Below are 21,386 nucleotides of genomic sequence, written 5' to 3' on the forward strand. Positions count from 1 at the left end.
CTTCTCGCTTTTCTTTATGCAGGGTCAATTGCCACTTTTCGCATCATACAGAGGATAATGTTTATTATAGTTTATTGATTCTGCTTTCTGCGTTTTGCGGTAAAGTATATCAAAAGCACTTTAGTGATTACCAGTTTAACAATAAATTTAATTTAATTCTTTTTACCTCAGAATAACAAGAACAAGTTCATATCATTTAACATAACGAAATAAGGTTGCCGGCCGCGGTGGTCTAGCGGTTCTGGCGCTGCAGTCCGGAACCGCGGGACTGCTACGGTAGCAGGTTCGAATCCTGCCTCGGGCATGGGTGTGTGTGATGTCCATAGGTTAGTTGGGTTTAAGTAGTTCTAAGTTCTAGGGGACTTATGACCTAAGATGTTGAGTCCCATAGTGCTCAGAGCCATTTTGAAATAAGGTTATAATTTGATTATGCGGTCAGCTGAACTATCTAAATTTGGGTCGACCGTCCCACGTGCTACACACTAGGTCAAACTCTATCTGTCTCTTTACAATTACGCTAGCGGATGTAGCTGCGAGGGCAGACATGTACTGGAATTAAATCGTTAATGTGGGAATATGTTACATAGTAATCAGTACTGACATGTCTACAAGGCAAAAATTTATGGTAGTAAAAACCAAATTATTTTCAATCTTGGAAGCTGAATGGATTTTTTTTTTATTTCAATGTCGATAAATAATTAAAATTGCCTGTCGTGGTTTCGTAGTGATTTCTTTTGTAGTACACGATTTATTGTCACGAATTTAACGTCATTAAAAAAAGTTGCAATATAACTGAGCATTTTCTAACACAGGTACGTTTCAGTCGCAGCTAGACTGCTGTTGATAGCAGTCTTCTTCTCTACTAGTAGGGTTCAAACCACGGCCATTCAGGATGCCTTCCGCTCCTGGAACAGAGATGTGACAGTTCCAAAAGGATCAATAAAAGCAGAGGCTATTAATGAGGGAATAATTTTATTACTATTGATTTTTTTGCAAAAAAACTCAGCAAATGAAATCACTTCGCTAGATTTTGTATGTTATCACTAGCCAGACAACTTGCAAGCCTCTGGCACTGCGTGACGTAATCAGCACTAATGCTCTTCAAGGGCCCACTACGTCCCCAGTGGGACCACCTTCACGTCAGAGTTACTGTAGTTCGATTTTCAAATCATCGTATTTGGTAAGCTTTTAACTTATTTTTTGTCGATTCTGCTATCACCTGAGATAGATGATCTACAGATTCTGTTTCTTCACTGTTGTGATTTCTGGTGAACTGTTTGTCAGCATTCCATCTGTCTGCAGTCGGAAGTCGCACAGTAATTTGGCACGTTCGTGTTCGACAACTTCTACCGTTTTGTGGTTCCACCACTTACTTGCCATCAGAAGATGGCAATTTTGGCACAAGTTCCAGTGGATCATTTCTTCCACACCATTGTGCTTCTGCTTGTAATAACCTGAGAGGTGTTACTAGTAACAGCTCAAGATGCGGTCTATTGGTTTCTCAGCTTACGTGCGGAATCTGCACTTCGGTTATTATGCCAATTCCTCCATTCCGGCTTTGATCCCGTTGGTTTTTATGTTCCTGTTTTATAATTATGTTCCTCTGATATTTTTATTATTATTCCCGAATGGTGGTTCATGGTGTGGGTTCCTGTAGTCATGTCCTAGTTCATGAACCACGGGCAACGTATGAGTGGCCAAGTAAGTGGTCCCGACAGTCGGGATACCAGTTACTTTGGAATAAGGTTGGGCATCTCGGACATATTCTGAGTCGTGGTCACCTTTGTGCTCATACGGCAAAGACTACCAAACCCACCGGTTAGTCCCTCATCCGTTAGGGGTAAAACCCAATGGGACTCGGGGCAAGTAAGGCTAGCAACCTGCTTCCCTGGTACTTTAAATATGGTGCTGGCAACAATCAGAGCAAAATGCCTCGGACCTTTGGAGGTGACGGAGTCCCACCTCTAACTGACAAACCAGGGACTCCTAAGATACGACTTGGCAAAAAAATGGTAATGAGATGGGGAGCTATTAATATCAATGGGGGCTGCTCTGGGAAGAAGGTAGAGCTGGCAGAGGCTGCAAGTAAGATGAGGCTGGACGTTTTAGCTGTTAGTGACATTCGGGTAAGGGGTGAGAAAGAAGAGGAAGTGGGAGAATACAAGGTCTACCTGTCAGGAGTCAAAGCAGGAATAGCACAATGGGGTGTAGGGCTTTACATCAGGAAAGAAATGGTACCCAGCGTAGTTGCAATAAGGTATGTAAACGAACGACTGATGTGGATAGATTTGGCAGTGTCTAGCAAGAAAATTAGGATTGTGTCAGTATATTCGCATTGTGAAGGGACAGATCAAGATAAGATGGATAGTTTTTATGAGGCACTCAGTGATGTAGTTGTTAGAGTAAAGGACAAGAACAGTGTTCTGCTCATGGGTGATTTTAACGCCAGGATTGGAAATCGAAGGGTATGAAAAGGTTATGGGTAAATTTGGAGAGGATATGGAGGCCAACAGGAACGGGAAACAACTCTTAGATTTCTGTGCCAGTATGGGCTTAGTAATCACAAACTCCTTTTTTAAACATAAGAACATTCACCGGTATACTTGGGAAGGCAGGGGAACCAGATCTGTCATTGACTATATAATAACAGATCAGGAATTCAGGAAGGCTGGCCGGCCGCGGTGGCCCTGCGGTTCTGGCGCTGCAGTCCGCAACCGCGGGACTGTTACGGTCGCAGGTTCGAATCCTGCCTCGGGCATGGGTGTGTGTGATGTCCTTAGGTTAGTTAGGTTTAAGTAGTTCTAAGTTCTAGGGGACTTATGACCTAAGATGTTGAGTCCCATAGTGCTCAGAGCCATTTGAACCATTTCAGGAAGGCTGTGAGGGACACACGTGTATTCAGGGGATTCTTTGATGACACTGATCATTATTTAATCTGCAATGAAATTGGGATTGTGAGGCCGAAAGTGCAGGAGGTCAGGTCCATATGTAGGAGGATAAGAGTGGAGAAACTTCAGGATAAGGAAATCAGGCACAAGTACATAACAGCGATCTGAGAAAGGTACCAGTTAGCTGAATGTAGTCAATTACAGTCATTGGAAAAGGAATGGACAAGGTACAGGGACACAGTACTAGAAGTGGCTAAAGAATGTCTTGGAACAGTAGTGTGTAAAAGTAGGATGAAGCAAACAGCTTGGTGGAATGATACAGTCAAGGCAGCCTGTAAAAGTAAAAAGAAGGCGTATCAAAAATGGCTACATACCAGAACCCAGGTAGACAGAAAAAGTTATGTTGAAGAAAGAAGCAAAGCCAAACAGATAATTGCAGCATCCAAGAAGAAATCGTGGGAAGACTTTGGAAACAGGTTGGAGACTACGGGTCAAGCTGCTGGAAAACCATTCTGGAGTGTAATTAGGAGTCTTCGAAAGGGAGGTAAGAAGGAAATGACAAGTATTTTGGACAGGTCAGGAAAACTGCTGGTGAATCCTGTGGATGCCTTGGGCAGATGGAGGGAATATTTTGAAGAGTTGCTCAATTTAGGTGAAAATGCGATCAGTAATGTTTCAGATTTCGAGGTACAATGGGATAGGAATGATGATGGAAATAGGATCACATTTGAGGAAGTGGAAAAAATGGTCAATAGGTTGCAGTGCAATAAAGCGGCTGGGGAGGATGAAATTAAGTCGAAACTCATCAAATACAGTGGAATGTCAGGTCTTAAATGGCTACACAGGATAACTGAAATGGCCTGGGAGTTGGGACAGGTTCCATCAGACTGGACAAAAGCAGTAATCACACCAATCTTTAAACATGGAAACAAAAAAGATTGTAGCAACTACAGAGGTATCTCTTTAATCAGCGTTGTGGGTAAAATCTTCTCAGGTATTGTTGAAAGGAAAGTGCGAGTATTAGTTGAGGACCAATTGGATGAAAATCAGTGTGGGTTTACGCCTCTTAGAGGTTGTCAGGACCAGATCTTTAGCTTACGGCAAATAATGGAGAAGTGTTATGAGTGGAACAGGGAATTGTATCTATGCTTTATAGATCTAGAAAAGGCATATGACCGGGTTCCTAGGAGGAAGTTATTGTCTGTTCTACAAGATTATGGAATAGGAGGTAAACTTTTGCAAGCAATTAAAGGTCTTTACATGTATAGTCAGGCAGCAGTTAGAATTGACGGTAAATTGAGTTCATGGTTCAGAGTAGTTTCAGGAGTAAGACAAGGCTGCAACCTGTCTCCACTGTTGTTCATATTATTTATGGATCATATGTTGAAAACAATAGACTGGCTGGGTGAGATTAAGATATGTGAACACAAAATAAGCAGTCTTGCATATGCGGATGACTTAGTTGTGATGGCAGATTCGATTGAAAGTTTGCAAAGTAATATTTCAGAGCTAGATCAGAAATGTAAGGACTATGGTATGAAGATTAGCATCCCCAAAATGAAAGTAATGTCAGTGGGAAAGAAATATAAACGGATTGAGTGCCAAATAGGAGGAACAAAGTTAGAACAGATAGACGGTTTCAAGTACATAGGATGCATATTCTCACAGGATGGCAACATAGTGAAAGAACTGGAAGCGAGGTGTAGCAAAGCTAATGCAGTGAGCGCTCAGCTACGATCTACTCTCTTCTGCAAGAAGGAAGTCAGTACCAAGACTAAGTCATCTGTGCACCGTTCAATCTTTCGACCAACTTTGTTGTATGGGAGTGAAAGCTGGGTGGATTCAGGTTACCTTATCAACAAGGTTGAGGTTACGGATATGAAAGTAGCTAGGATGTTTGCAAGTACTAGTAGATGGGAACAATGGCAGGAAGGTAGGAGACGAGGTACTGGCGGAACTGAAGTTCTGAGGAGGGGGCGTGAGTCGTGCTTGGGTAGCTCAGATGGAACCCCGGTTTGAGTCCCGGTCGCAGCACAAATTATGCCGGCACGGTAGCTCAGTGTGTTCGGTCAGCGCTGCTCGCCCTTTGTAACAAAAAAAAAAAAAAAACCTGAGTAAAGGAATCAATGATCAACTTGAACGGATGTCATGTGACGTCCGTCCAGACCAAACGAAAAAAAAAGATGGTGCAGCACTTGTCCGCGAAGACAAGGTCACATTATTATTATTATTACGATTAATATTAATCAGACACTCATTCCTTTTTAATCGGAATGTCTAAGGTTTTGTTGCATCGATTTGAGTTAGTACCTAGTAGTTTTTTTATATCGAGTCTTGTAGTGTTCGTTCCTACAGAATAAGTTTAAAAGCTCTAACAGTCAAGTCTGAAAGTAGATAAGTTAAGCGAACAAATACTTTATTGGAAAGATGTTATAAATTATATTGTGAATAAAATACTATGATGTAGTTACCCAGGTTGTGAGTGTTCGCTTCCCAATCTGCCTTTACGTCCCTTGTCCAACGCCTCCATGGCTTCCATGTCTTCTGGAGAGAGCTCGAAATCAAATACCTGTAAGTTAGTAAATTATTTATTATTTTAATTGCCGGCCGGGGTGGCCGAGCGGTTCTAGGCGCTACAGTCTGGAATCGCGCGCCCGCTACGGTCGCAGGTTCGAATCCTGCCTCGGGCATGGAATTGTGTCATGTCATTAGGTTGGTTAGGTTTAAGTAGTTCTAAGTTCTAGGTGACTGATTACCTCAGATGTTAAGTCCCATAGTGGTCAGAGCCATTTGAACCATTATTTTCATTGGCATACGTTTTCCACCGGCAGATAATTTACTATCAAGATCTTGAAAAATGGCCTAAAACTGGAATTACGTAGTAGCACGAAAATTTAAAAAAGGTAACAGTTACATGTATCACGGAATCATTCAAAACATGAAAGCAACTTTGGAAGCACGGTCAATAGAAATCACAGGAGACTGTGGGGTAGCACTAGTGATTTGGACAGTATACAACAATGAGCAAATACTAGAGCATGTATATAACAATGAGACAGTATGACTGCTGTAATGTCCTCATGGTTGTAATAGACTCTAGACTCAAAATACAGCACTGGTGCAGATCAAGCTGCACCAACTTATCGAGACTCATTACACTGTGTTTCTGCATTAACACCCCATGTTACCCCCTCATACAACACCCTCTAATCGACGCTCATTACCCTGTGCTACTGCATTAACCCTCTGTTACCTCTACGTCTCACTGTCTTATTGCCTTACCCAGCCTTTAACCTCTTGATCCAGGTGCTATCCTCACTTACTCCAGTGCTACTCAATTATCCCACCATAATCCCCTTTGGTTCGTTCCTTCACTTCTATTTTATCTATTACTCCTCCTATTACCACCCCATCATTGAAAGTAAATGTCACATTACTACATTATTACTTACCTCCTTTCTTTGCAGGAACTGTTTGTTACCCCAGTTACGGCAATGTTACTACATTATGCCATCTGTGTTATTCATTTAGCAACTATTAGTGTACTACATGCCTTATCTGTCCATTATCCATAGAAACTGTTGCTTTACTACATTTCTGTGCACCTCTTTTAACCAGAGGTTCAAAATGGCTCTGAGCGCTATGGGACTTAACAGCTATGGTCATCAGTCCCCTAGAACTTAGAACTACTTAAACCTAACTAACCTAAGGACATCACACAACACCCAGTCATCACGAGGCAGAGAAAATCCCTGACCCCGCCGGGAATCGAACCCGGGAACCCGGGCGTGTTTAACCAGAGGATCTGCTTGTTATCGACGCAGCTCTACTATAATCTCATTACCCCACTGTGATCCCCGCTAACTCTTTTCATTTCTTCTATGTCATTCCTTTAACCCCTGTTTTGCCTCCTGATTACCAAAAGTTACCCTCGCCCTTTTATGTTATCCATACTTATCCCGTATTTCTACACCAAGTAATAGAAACAATGTCTATTTATTTTCAACTGACTTAACGTCGAACAAACTCGGCAACAGATATTTTTATGCCACCCTTTTTAGAAACGCTAAGTACGCTACGGTTAGGTTTCATATAGACCAAGCAAAATGTCTTACTTCTCTTAATAACTGCCATAGAAGTGTTACTTCTGGAGTTTTACAAACCAGGGAGATCCTTTTATAGGAAATGCAGAATATAATAAATTCTGAACAGTGTCAAACTGGTGCATACTCACCGCGAAGTTCTCTTCAACGCGCGTGGGGTTGGAGCTCTTGGGAATGACAGCGACCTCCAACTGCACGAGGAAGCGGATCAGTACCTGGGCAGTGGTCTTTCCGTGCTTCTGCGCTATGCGCTTCACAACTGGATCTCCCAGCAGGTCATACCTCGGCAGTCTGGAATTTGCAAATGTAAACAAAACATTATGACCACTGGTTACCACGTGGCTAAATGCCGACTTGTGGAGCTGCAGTCACGTGACGTGTCAAACAACATATGTAAACAGAGCAAGACGAATGGACAATAATTCTAGTGATGGTATGGGACGCAAATGGTGACATCCACTGACAAAAGAGTCATTGTCAAAAGGCTGATTGCTGTGGCTAGGGACGGGGAACGGGGAAGCTGGTCGTCTGTTTGCGTACCACTGTTGTGACCTCTATGGGAAGTGGTTGAAGGATGTTGGAAACGTGAGAAAGTAGCAAGGTGTTGGATGTCCGCTCATCATCTCAGAATATGGAAGTCGGAAGCTGGACCATTCTGCAAAGCAAGACACATGGTGATATGTGGCAGATCGGTCGATAGAGTCGAATGCTGTTGCAGACACACGTACTGCAGAACACGCCTTTCAGCGCAAATTGTTGAACGTGGGGCTCTGCAGCAGTCTTCCAATGTTGACCCAACAACATGAGTAATTGCGAATGCTATGAGCACAAGGTCACTGAGATAGGCAGTGCATGGACAGAAAGGTTTCGCCTCATCTGGCGAGTCACGTAATGTGTTAAACCTGGTTCGCAGGAGAGCTTCTGTGAAGTTTGGAAGGTAGGAGACGAGGTACTGGCAGGAGTGAAGCTGTGAGGACGGGGCGTGAGTCGTGCTTTGGTAGCTCAGATGGTAGAGCACTTGCCTGCGAAAGTTCGAGTCTCGGTCCGGCACACAGTTTTAATCTGCCAGGAAGTTTCATATCAGCGCTCACTCTGGTGCAGAGTGAAAATCTCATTCTACCCTCAGTTTATTATACATGTTTAAAGTCGGTGATAGGCATAAATCGTCGTCCGAAATCGTATTGAATGCTTTCTCAGAAAATTACTTTGAATTGTTAGTTCAGGAGCCCACTCGAAGTGTAAATGGTTGCGGAAACATACATGGCCTCTTAGCAACAAATAATCCTAAGCAAATAGGGAACATCATGACGGATAGAGGTATTAGTGATAAGAAGCTAGTCGTAGCGTGACTGAATAACGTATTATCAAGACCAATCGAAAACATACACAAAATACATCTGTTTAATGCAGCAGATAAAAATTCACTTGATGGTTTACGAAGTGATAGTTTTCACTCCTTACAATCTGATGATGATGATGATGATGATGTTTGGTTCGTGGGGCGCTCAACTGCGTGGTTATCAGCGCCCGTACAATATCCCAACCTTTGCTCAGTCCAATTTCGCCACTTTCCTGGATGATGATGAAATGATGAGGACAACACAAACACCCAGTCAGCTCGAGGCAGGTGAAAATCCCTGACCCCGCCGGGAATCGAACCCGGGACCCCGTGCCTTACAATCTGACTGTGTAAGGATAACCCACATGTAGTTTGAACTCAAAGCAATAACATCGACGGCAATTGATTATAACAGTTTCTACAATGAAACTCTGTCTCGAAATCTGGCAGAATATCCAATTCTGTTCATATGTAAAGAACCGAAAGCATCGGTTTGTTTCTCGTTACGATCAAAATTATTGTTAATCCGAATGAGTATAGTCCGTTATTCGTTGTATCGATAGATATTAACAGCGACAATTAAACACGAAGAATAAACACTAAACAAACTGCGACTCAGTAGCGCAAGGTGGTTGACGGTAGGAAAAAGTGTGGGCCATGTTAGTGCTGTCGGTGCTCGAATACTGGTTAATATACCTTTTTTGCTGTCCTAGGTGTATACATACTGATGAAACAAGAATCGCGCTACACTAATCTGGAAACGATCTAACAAATTCAGCTTTGAAGATCATTTGCTTGTAACAGGAAACAAATCGACGTTTTCTGTCGACACTGGTGTCGTTTGGAAGGCTTGATGAGCACTGTTTCATTGGGCTGACTCCAAGCACACAATGCAAAACGAAATTGCAAATATCTGCTGAGACACCGCTCGCGCTATTCGTCCAAAAGACTCAGAGGGCCATAGACACGGGTTCCCACCTAGATGCAGTGTTTCTTGACTTCCGCAAGGCGTTTGATACAGTTCCCCACAGTCGTTTAATGAACAAAGTAAGAGCATATGGACTATCAGACCATTTGTGTAATTGGGTTGAAGAGGTGTGATTGGATTGAAGAGTTCTTAGACAATAGAACTCAGCATGTCATTCTCAATGGAGAGAAGTCTTCCGAAGTAAGAGTGATTTCAGGTGTGCCGCAGGAGAATGTCGTAGGACCGTTGCTATTCACAATATATATATATATATATATATATAAATGACCTTGTGGATAACATCGGAAGTTCACTGAGGCTTTTTGCGGATGATGCTGTAGTATATCGAGAGGTTGTAACAATGGAAAATTGTACTGAAATGCAGGAGGATCTACAACGAATTGGCGCATGGGGTCAGGTAATGGCAATTGAATCTCAATGTAGGCAAGTGTAATGTGCTGCGAATACACAGAAAGAAAGATCCTTTATCATTTAGCTACGATATAGCAGGTCAGCAACTGGAAGCAGTTAATTCCATAAATTATCTGAGAGTAGGCATTATGAGTGATTTAAAATGGAATGATCATATAAAATTAATCGTCGGTAAAGCAGATGCCAGACTGAGATTCATTGGAAGAATCCTGAGGAAATGCAGTCCGAAAACAAAGGAAGTACACTTGTTCGCCCACTGTTTGAATATTGCTCACCAGTGTGGGATCCGTACCATATAAGGTTGATAGAAGAGATAGAGAAGATCCAACGGAGAGCAGCACGCTTCGTTACAGGATCATTCAGTAATCGTGAAAGCGTTACGGAGATGATAGATAAACTCCAGTGGAAGACTATGCAAGAGAGACGCTCAGTAGCTCGGTACGGGCTGTTGTTGAAGTTTCGAGAACATACCTTCACCGAGGAATCAAGCAGTATATTGATCCCTGCTACGTATATCTCGCGAAGAGACCATGAGGATAAAATCAGAGAGATTAGAGCCCACACAGAGGCATACCGACAATCTTTCTTTCCACGAACAATAAGAGACTGGAATAGAAGGGAGAACCGATAGAGGTACTCAAGGTACCCTCCGCCACACACCGTCAGTTGGCTTGCGGAGTATGGATGTAGATGTATATGTAGAAGATTCGCGTGACAACTTTAAGGAGAGGTGCCTTGCGTACTGATGAGCCATAACATTATGACCACCGGCTTAATAGCTTGTTTGTCCACCTACGGAACGAAATACATCACTGATTATAGGTATCAGTGGTGCGGCAGTTCGTTGGTAGGTCTGTGGACGTATGCGGCATTATAGTACAGTGAAGAGCCAAAGAATCTGGAATACCTGCCTAAAATCATGAAGGCCCTCCCCCCTTAACGCAGAAATGCAGCAACACGACGTGGCATGGACTCGACTGATGTATGAAGTAGTGCTGGGGGAACTGACACCATGAATCCTGCGCGGGCGTTAGTGTACGAGGGAGTGGAGAGCTGTTCTGTACAGAACGTTGCAAGGCATCCCAGACATGATCAATAACGTTCATTTCCGGGAAATTTAGTGGTCAGTGGAGGTGTTTGAACTCAGAAGCGCGTTCCTGGAGCCATCTGCAGCAATTCTGGATGTGTGGGGTGTCGCATTGACCTGCTGAAATTTCGCAGTCCTTCGGAATGCACAGTGGACGTGAATGGATGCAGGTGATCAGATAGGATGCTTAGGTGCGTGTCTCCTGCCATAGTCGTATCTAGGCATGTCATGGGGTACCATATCACTCCAACTGCACACGCCCCACACTATTACAGAGACTGCACCAGCTTGAACAGTCCCCCGCAGACATGCAGAATTACGGGATTCATGAGGTTGTCCGCATACCCATACACGTCCAACTACTCGATAGAATTTGAAACGAGACTCGTCCGGGCAGGCAACGTGTTTCCAGTCATCAACAGTCCAATTTAGATGTTGACGGCCCCAGGCGAGGCGTAAAGCTTTGTGTCGTGCAGTCATCAAGAGTTCTCGGGTGAGACTTCTGCTCTGAAAGCCGATATCGGTGATGTTTCGTTGCATGGCTCGCACGCTGACACCAGCATTTAAATCTGCAGCAATTTGTCGAAGGGTTGCACTTCTGCCACGTTGAACGATTCTCTTCAGTCATCATGGCCCGATCTTGCAGGATCTTTTTCCGGCCGCAGCGATATAGGAGATTTAATGTTTTACCTGATTCCTGATATTCACGGTACACTGGAAAATCGCCACTTAATCACTACCTTGGAGGTGTTGTGTCCCATCGTTCGTGCGTCGACTATAACACAACGTTCAAACTCACTTAAATTTTGATAACCTGCCATTGTAGCAGCAATAAATGATCTAACTACTGCACCAGGCACTTGTTGTCTTATATAAGTGTTGCCGACCGCAGCGCCGTATTCTGCCTGTTTACGTAGCTCTGAATTTGAATACGCAGGCCTATACTTTTCTTTGGCGCTTCAGTGTAGTCTAGGCACAGGTCATGTAATTCGCATATATAACGGGCCGCTGATTTACGTACACGGTGACGCCACCCGGTAGCGACAGAGATGGGTTCCGCAGCTTTTAGTACAGGCGAATTTGATCGCTGAAACATCAACGTAAGTTCAGGCTCCTCAAAGAACTGTAGCACAGTATTTATCATTTCTGGGATGCCTTGCCACATTCTGTTCAGAAGAGATCTCCACTGCCTCGTACTCCGACGTAAGGACAACTGTGAAACGTCCCCTTAGAACAATATCTGAATTACTGTGCTGATAAACCTCTTACACTATTTGCTTTTCAAACAGCTGAGCAAAACTGAACGTACTCAAACATTCACTAAAGTGACACACAATATTTTTAGCGCAACGCAATCTGACTTTCAAAAATCCCTACAAAAGCATGGCCCTGACTAACATTAACCTATACGTTTCACAAATCACTTACCTCACCAAAAATCTTCGTCACTCGAACTACTGCAATACAGCGAGCGCCACTACTGCCAGCTAAATAAAAGATTCAAACTACGGAAGGCACTAACTACTGATAGGCATAGTTAGCAAATGAAACATTTTAATAGAGAACAAACAATGTATTTACCTCAATAGTGTTCAAAAGTCATAATGTATATAGCAGTTCATGATATCCAGTATTACAAATTTCAAAACTCCGCCATCTCTCTCCTCACATCCACCACTGCTGGCGGCTCACCTCCAACTGCGCAACGCTACGCGCTCTTCACTTCCAGCTGCCCAACACTACAATGGCGGCAGACAACAATGCAAACTAGCCACAGACTGCACACAGCACAGCCAGTGATTTTCATACAGAGCACTATGTGGCGTTACCAATATAAAAACCTAAACAGTCTACTTACAACTGTACTGCTGAAAAATGACATCGCCATGGGGGAAGACACCAAGCATGAAGGGAAGCAGGTGGTCCGCAGTTGTCTCCATGTCCTCGATTACTACCACAGGTCCGACCGCAGTTGTCTCCATGTCCTCGATTACTACCACAGGTCCGATGAGAGCGCAGGAGAATGTCTCCTACCATAACACTGTTCCAATCAACCTGTGTTGTGGCGCTCTCCACGTTTCGAGCCACCATTAACCTGGATGAAGGTGTTTGTGGAGACGACCAGCGACCTAGTGTAGCAAAAATGTGACTCATCCGGAGAGCCGACACGTTTCCATTGATCGATGGTCGAATTCCGATGATCCCGTGCACATTGAAAGTAACTGACGATGTCGTTGGGTCAACATGTGGACATGTATGGGTGGTCTGCTGTGGAGGAATATGTTCAATAACGGACGATGTACGGTGTGCTCCGAAACGCTTGTGCGTGCACCTTCATTGTCCTCTATCGGCGGAGATGCCATAGATGGCCACCTATCCAACTTTACAGAGCAGACAAGCCTCCGAATCCGACGCTCTATGAAGAGTCTTGGAGATCCAACCACTTGGCGCCTAGTGGTAGTTTCTCTAGAAGAGCGTAGCGTTCCAAAGGATTGGAAAAGGGCACAGGTCAACCCCGTTTTCAAGAAGGGACGTCGAACAGATGTGCAGGACTCTAGACCTATTTCTCTAACGTCGACCAGTTGTAGAATTTTGGAACACGTATTATGATCGAATATAATGACTTTTCTGGAGAGTAGAAAAATACTCTGTAGGAATGAGCATGGGTTTCGAAAAAGACGATCGTGTGAAACCCAGCTCGTGCTATTCGTCCACGAGACTCAGAGGGCCATAGACGCGGGTTCCCAAGTAGATGCCGTGTTTCTTGACTTCCGCAAGGCGTTCGATACAGTTCTCCACAGTCGTTTAACGAACAAAGTAAGAGCATATAGACTATCAGACCAATTGTGTGATTGAAGAGTTCCTAGATAACAGAATGCAGCATCTCATTCTCAATGGAGAGAGGTCTTCCGAAGTGCCACAGGGGAGTGTCGTAAGAACCGTTGCTATTCACAATATACATAAATGACCTTGTGGATAACATCGGAAGTTCACTGACGCTTTTTGCGGATGATTCTGTAGTATATCGAGAAGAGGTTGTAACAATGGACAACTGTACTGAAATGCAGGAGGATCTGCAACGTATTGACGCATGGTGCAGGGAATGGCAATTGAATATCCATGTAGACAAGTGTAATGTGTTGCGAATACATAGAAAGAAAGATCGCTTATCACTTAGCTACAATATAGCAAGTTAGCAACTGGAAGCAGTTAATTCCATAAATAATCTGGGAGTAGGCATTAGGAGTGATTTAAAATGGAATGATCATATAAAGTTGATCGTCGGTAAAGCAGATACCACACTGAGATTCATTGGAAGAATCCTAAGGAAATGCAATCCGAAAACAAAGCAAGTAGATTACAGTACACTTGTTCGCCCACTGCTTCAATACTGCTCACCAGTGTGGGATCCGTACCAGATAGGGTTGATAGAAGAGATAGAGAAGATCCAACGGAGAGCAGCGCGCTTCGTTACAGGATCATTTAGTAATTGCGAAAGCGTTACGGAGATGATAGATAAATTCCAGTGGAAGACTCTGCAGGAGAGACGCTCAGTAGCTCGGTACGGGCTTTTGTTGAAGTTTCGAGAACATACCTTCACCGAGGAGTCAAGCAGTATATTGCTCCCTCCTACGTACATCTCGCGAAGAGACCATGAGGATAAAATCAGAGAGATTAGAGCCCACACAGAGGCATACCGACAATCCTTCTTTCCACGAACAATACGAGACTGGAATAGAAGGGAGAACCGATAGGGGTACTCAAGGTACCCTCCGCCACACACCGCCAGGTGGCTTGAGGAGTATGGATGTAGATGTAGATGTAGATGTAGTTGCGGTGCCCTCCTACCTCTCAGCGAAGATGCTCAAGACAGCAGCACGTGAACATTCGACCAGTTTGACCGTTTTGCGATAATAATCGGTCACAGGCTCCGCGTAAAAATAATCTGTATTTTGTCAAAGTTGCTTATCCGCGGGGATTTCCAGTTTGCAGCCCATATCTTCGCTGGGGTGATTCCCCGTCCGTGTCTGGACCGTTTACTTACTTGTGTTACCGCGCCACGTGCCATAACGCCACCAGCCGCGATCCAACGTCGCGGTGGGCATTGGTCATTAAGCTTTTGCTCGCCAATGTACACTCCTGGAAATGGAAAAAAGAACACATTGACACCGGTGTGTCAGACCCACCATACTTGCTCCGGACACTGCGAGAGGGCTGTACAAGCAATGATCACTCGCACGGCACAGCGGACACACCAGGAACCGCGGTGTTGGCCGTCGAATGGCGCTAGCTGCGCAGCATTTGTGCACCGCCGCCGTCAGTGTCAGCGAGTTTGCCGTGGCATACGGAGCTCCATCGCAGTCTTTAACACTGGTAGCATGCCGCGACAGCGTGGACGTGAACCGTATGTGCAGTTGACGGACTTTGAGCGAGGGCGTATAGTGGGCATGCGGGAGGTCGGGTGGACGTACCGCCGAATTGCTCAACACGTGGGGCGTGAGGTCTCCACAGTACATCGATGTTGTCGCCAGTGGTCGGCGGAAGGTGCACGTGCCCGTCGACCTGGGACCGGACCGCAGCGACGCACGGATGCACGCCAAGACCGTAGGATCCTACGCAGTGCCGTAGGGGACCGCACCGCCACTTCCCAGCAAATTAGGGACACTGTTGCTCCTGGGGTATCGGCGAGGACCATTCGCAACCGTCTCCATGAAGCTGGGCTACGGTCCCGCACACCTTTAGGCCGTCTTCCGCTCACGCCCCAACATCGTGCAGCCCGCCTCCAGTGGTGTCGCGACAGGCGTGAATGGAGGGACGAATGGAGACGTGTCGTCTTCAGCGATGAGAGTCGCTTCTGCCTTGGTGCCAATGATGGTCGTATGCGTGTTTGGCGCCGTGCAGGTGAGCGCCACAATCAGGACTGCATACGACCGAGGCACACAGGGCCAACACCCGGCATCATGGTGTGGGGAGCGATCATCTACACTGGCCGTACACCACTGGTGATCGTCGAGGAGACACTGAATAGTGCACGGTACATCCAAACCGTCATCGAACCCATCGTTCTACCATTCCTAGACCGGCAAGGGAACTTGCTGTTCCAACAGGACAATGCACGTCCGCATGTATCCCGTGCCACCCAACGTGCTCTAGAAGGTGTAAGTCAACTACCCTGGCCAGCAAGATCTCCGGATCTGTCCTCCATTGAGCATGTTTGGGACTGGATGAAGCGTCGTCTCACGCGGTCTGCACGTCCAGCACGAACGCTGGTCCAACTGAGGCGCCAGGTGGAAATGACATGGCAAGCCGTTCCACAGGACTACATCCAGCATCTCTACGATCGTCTCCATGGGAGAATAGCAGCCTGCATTGCTGCGAAAGGTGGATATACACTGTACTGGTGCCGACATTGTGCATGCTCTGTTGCCTGTGTCTATGTGCCTGTGGTTCTGTCAGTGTGATCATGTGATGTATCTGACCCCAGGAATGTGTCAATAAAGTTTCCCCTTCCTGGGACAATGAATTCATGGTGTTCTTATTTCAATTTCCAGGAGTGTATATGTAATATAGAAAGGAGAAAAGCTGTTGCCAAAAATCTCTAAACGTACTTGACCGATTAACTTCAAATTTTTACGCGCATTTCTGATAAATATTGAGCCAGACATAGACCATATTTTTTGCAAACAACAATGCACAGGTTTGTTTTAAACCTGACTGCGAGACTGATAATACTGTACTGTGCTCCGCCGTGAAATGTGGTTTTGTTTTCTGTTTTGCACTGAGTTTTAACTACGATGGTAGGAAATTTAAACCGTAGACGAATTGTTTCTCAAACATATACATTATTTTTCGTTTTATATACACGATAAATTCAATACGTAACAATGTGCGATTTTGTTTTCTTCCTCACAGTCAGTTGTCACAGAAAACAGGAAAGCTGTAGCCCTGGCTTATTGGTTTATGATTAGAATACTACTACGGAATCTGAATTTTAACAGCCGGCCAAAGTGGCAGAGCGGTTCTAGGTGCTTCAGCCTGGAACCGCGCGACCGCTACGGTAGCGGGTTCGAATCCCGCCTCGGGCATGGATGTGTGTGTTGTCCTTAGGTTAGTTCGGTTTAAGTAGTTCTAAGTTCTAGGGGACTGATGATCTCACATGTTAAGTCCCATAGTGCTCAGAGCCATTTGAACCATTTTTTCAGTAACAATAAACAAGGCTTAATGCCCGAGAGAGATGGGAATAGGAAATGAACAGAGTGGGGGGAGGAAATGGAGATACCGAAAGGAGAGATGGACAGAGAGATGATGTTGGAGGAGATGAAGAGAGAAGGGGATGGCGAAGGAGTTGATGAAGGAGGATGAGAAGGAGTTGGTGGACAGGCAGAGGGGGCAGGAGGAAGAGATGGACGAAGAGTAGTGGATGAGGAGATGGGCGTAGAGGGGAGAGTAGGTGATTAGGACGTATGTACAATTCCCTTACGTTTATGGCAGTAGCGTTAGTCACTTAATAATGACAGGGTTACCGATCCAGAATGTATCCCTGCCAGGTATTTTTCAGATACAGTACAGTCATACTTAGCAATCAAATACAACAGTTTTCTCGTCGAAAGATGTGTATCTAGAGATTGGGAAGTTCTCGATACACCAGTACCCAAGAAAGAAAATAGGAGTAATCCGCTGAATTAGAGACCCATGTCACTAACGTCGATTTGCAGTGGGATTTTGGGACATATACTGTGTTCGAAAATTATGATGTACCTCAGAGATAACGATTGACAAATAGCCAACACGGATTCAGAAACTATCGTTCTTGTAAAACACAACTAGCTCTTTATTCTCAAGAAGTAGTGAGGGTTATCGACCGAGGATGTCAAATTGAGTCCATATTTTTAGATTTCCAGAAGGCATTTGACACTGTTCCTTACAAGTGGCTTCTAATGAGTTGTATGTCTATGGAGTGTAGCCTCATTTGTGTGACTGGAATCGTAATTTCCTATCCGTAGTAATTGTCGGAAAATCATCGAGTGAAACTGAAGTAACATCTGGCGTGCCCCAAGGAAGTGTTATATGCCCTCTGATGTTCCTGATCTACATATACGATTTAGGAGCAAATCTGAACAGCCTTCTTAGACAGTTTGCAGATCATACTGTCATTCACAGACTTGCAAAATCATCAGATGATCAGAATCAACTGCAAAATGATTTAGATAAGATATCTGTATTGTGCAAAAAGTGGCAGTTGACTATAAATAATGAAAAGTGTGAAATCATCCACACGAGTGCTAAAAGGAATCAGCTAAATTTCGGCTACACGAAAATCACACAAAGCTAAAGGCTTTTAATTGAATCAAATGTAAATCAACCAAATGCTTAAGGATTACAGTTATGAATAACTTAAGCTGGAACGATCACATAGATAATGTAGTGGGGAAAGTAAATCAAAGACGGCGATTTGTTGACAAAACTCTTCGAGATGCAACAGGTATATTAAAGAGAGTGCTTACACCGCACTTGTCCTACCTCTTCTGGAGTACTGCTGTGCGGTGTGATAGCCGTATGAGGATTGGCACTGGACATCGAAAATGTTCAAAGAAGGGCAGCTCGTTTTGTATTACAGCAGAGAGAGCGACTGGGATATGATACGTGAATTGGAAAGGCAATAAATAAAATAAAACTTTTTTTTATTTTGTAAGATCTTCTCTCGAAATTTAAACTATCAATTTTCTCCTCAGAGTGTGTAAATATTTTTTCGTGCCCACCTACATGCGGAGTAATGATAATCATACGAAAATCGATGGCCGGAAGGATTTAAGTGTTCGTTTTCCCTGTGCATTGTTCGAGAGGTGAACGGTAGAGATAGAGCTTGAAAATCGTTCGATGAACTCTCCGTCAGGCACTTATTGAAACTGTAGAATTAACATGTAGATTAATATGCACCCGTAGATGTCGACTGTTGGCACCAGCTAAAAATTGTGTTGTGCCTTCCGTACACCTACAATAATTAAATAATATTATAAATTTGTTTCGTTAATGATCTACACCGAGTCATAGGATACCTCCAAGTACCGTGTCGTACCTTATTTTGCCCGGTGTCGCGCAGTAACTCGACGTGTCATGGACTCAAAAAGTCGTTGGAAGTCCGCTGCTGAAATGTTGAACCACGCCGCCTCTATAGCCGTCCATAACTGAGTGTCGCCGGTGCAATGTTTTGTGTGTGAATTGATCTCTCGATTATGTCCCATGTTGAGCGATCTTGGTGGCCAAACCAGTCGCTCGGATTGTCTAAATGTTCTCCAGTCTAACAGCGAACAATTGTGGCACAGTAACGTAACCATCTCTAGTCAATGATCGGTTCAGGTGGACCTATGTAAACACACTCCTAACCATTGTGGAGCCACCACCAGCTTGAACTGTGCTTTGTTGACAACTTGGGTCCATGGCTTCGGGGGTCTGCGCCAACTAGAATCCTGCTATCAGCTCTTGCCAACTGAAATCGGGACTCATCTCACCGAGCAACTATTTTCCAGTCACCTGGCGTCCAACCGTTACGGTCGCGGGTCCAGGAGAGGCGCTGCAGGCGATGTCGTGCTGTTAGCATAGTCACTCGAGTCGGTTGTCTGTTGCCAGAGCCCATTAACACCAAATTTCACCGCAGTGTCCTTAGGGATATGTGCGTCGTACATCCCACATTGATTTTTGCGTATATTTCAAGCGGCGTTGCTTGTCTATTAGCACTGACAACACTGAGAAACGCCGCTGCTCTCGGTCGTTAAGTGAAGGCGTTGTCGGTGGTGAGAAATACACTACTGGCCATTAAAACTGCTACACCACGAGGATGACGTGCTACAGACGCGAAATTTAACCGACAGGAAGAAGATGCTGTGATATGCAAATGATTAGCTTCTCAGAGCATTCACACAAGGTTGGCGCCGGTGGCGACACCTACAACGTGCTGACAAGAGGCAAGTTCCCAACTTGACCGGCGTTTCCTGGTGAAACGTAGTGATGCCTCGTATAAGGAGATAAAAGTCGGCCAACCGAGGTGGCCGAGCGGTTCTAGGCGCTACAATCTGGAACGGCGCGACCACTACGGTCCTGCCTCGAACATCGATGTGTCTGATGTCTTTTGTTTAGTTAGGTTTAAGTAGTTCTAAGTTCCAGGGGACTGATGACCTTAGAAATTAAGTCCCATAGTGCTCAGAGCCATTTGAACCATTTTGATAAAGGTCGGATTGTAGCGTATCGCGATTGCGGTTTATCGTATCGCGTCATTGCTGTTCGCGTTGGTCGAGATCCAATGACTGTTAGCAGAATATGGTATCGGTGCGTTCAGGAGGGTAATACGGAACGCCTTGCTGGATCCCAACGGCCTCGTATCAGTAGCAGTCGAGATGACAGGCATCTTACCCGCATGGCTGTAGCGGATCGTGCAGTCACGTCTCGATCTCTGAGTCAACAGATGGGGACGTTTGCAAGACAACAACCATCTGCACGAACAGTTCGACGACGTTTGCAGCAGCATGGACTATCTGTTCGGAGATCATGGCTGCGGTTTCCCTTGACGCTGCATCACAGACAGGAGCGCCTGCGATGGTGTACTCGACGACGAGCCTGGGTGCACGAATGGCAAATCGTCATTTATTCGGATGAATCCAGGTTCTGTTTATAGCATCATGATGGTCGCATCCGTGTTTGGCGACATGGCGGTGAACGCACATTAGAAGCGTGCATTCGTCATCGCCATACTGGCGTATCAGCCAGCGTGATGGTATGGGGTGCCATTGGTTACACGTGTCGGTCACCTCTTGTTCGCATTGACGGAACTTTGAACAGTGGACGTTACATTTCAGATGTGTTACTACCCGTGGCTCTACCCTTCATTCGATCCCTGCGAAACCGTATATTTGAGCAGGATAATGCACGACCACATGTTGCAGGTCCTGTACGGGCCTTTCTGGATACAGAAAATGTTCGATTGCTGCCCTGGCCAGCACATTCTCCAGATCTCTCACCAATTGAAAACGTCTGGTCAATGGTGGCCGAGCAACTGGTTCACTATACCGCACGGCCACAAAGGCCGGCAGAAAATTTAAAGTTTGTAATATATATATATATATATATATATATATATATGAAAAAAGATAAATGATTGTTTAAAACAATGAAATTTTATAATATGTGCAAGTTTATAAGATAAATAATTTGTATTGGAAGCTGGTTCTTGCTTAGGGCACTTGCATTGTAAAATGTAAAAGAGGTAAGGAAGTCCATCCTCAACGGAAGTGGCATGGCGCGATCTAAAAGGTGGTTTTGGCGGTCGAACTGGGCGGCTCCTTGTGGTGAACAGTACGCAGTTAGTGGCTAGCCGTTGCACGGTACACATCGACGGTGCCAAGAGAGGCAATTAGAAGCCGCTTCGCAAGGAATTTTGCCTCGGATTTGGATTTGCCTGTTGCTTGGCACTCTCAGCAATAAGGAACGGCTCTAATAATTTAAAAATCCGTCGCCAAGAAGAAATTTTATAGAGCATTCAAACATCAAGAGTCGTGATTACAATTAGCCGCCACGT

The 21,386-nt window shown here is 44.8% G+C and overlaps 1 protein-coding gene across 1 annotated transcript in view; it reads right to left on the reverse strand.

Moving 5' to 3' along the window:
* Positions 1-766: 766 nt before the first annotated feature.
* Positions 767-21,386, reverse strand: part of LOC126106128 (1,5-anhydro-D-fructose reductase-like) — a 65,181-nt gene continuing 44,561 nt past the window's right edge. The window contains exons 5-7 of the mRNA XM_049912372.1: positions 7,123-7,282; positions 5,360-5,457; positions 767-905 (exon numbers count right to left, since the gene is read on the reverse strand). Coding sequence (XP_049768329.1) covers positions 863-905; positions 5,360-5,457; positions 7,123-7,282 — 301 coding nt within the window. The 3' untranslated portion in view covers positions 767-862. The remainder of the gene's footprint in view (positions 906-5,359; positions 5,458-7,122; positions 7,283-21,386) is intronic.

This window comes from Schistocerca cancellata, chromosome 10, assembly GCF_023864275.1.
Source record: "Schistocerca cancellata isolate TAMUIC-IGC-003103 chromosome 10, iqSchCanc2.1, whole genome shotgun sequence".
Classification (NCBI taxonomy): domain Eukaryota; kingdom Metazoa; phylum Arthropoda; class Insecta; order Orthoptera; family Acrididae; genus Schistocerca; species Schistocerca cancellata.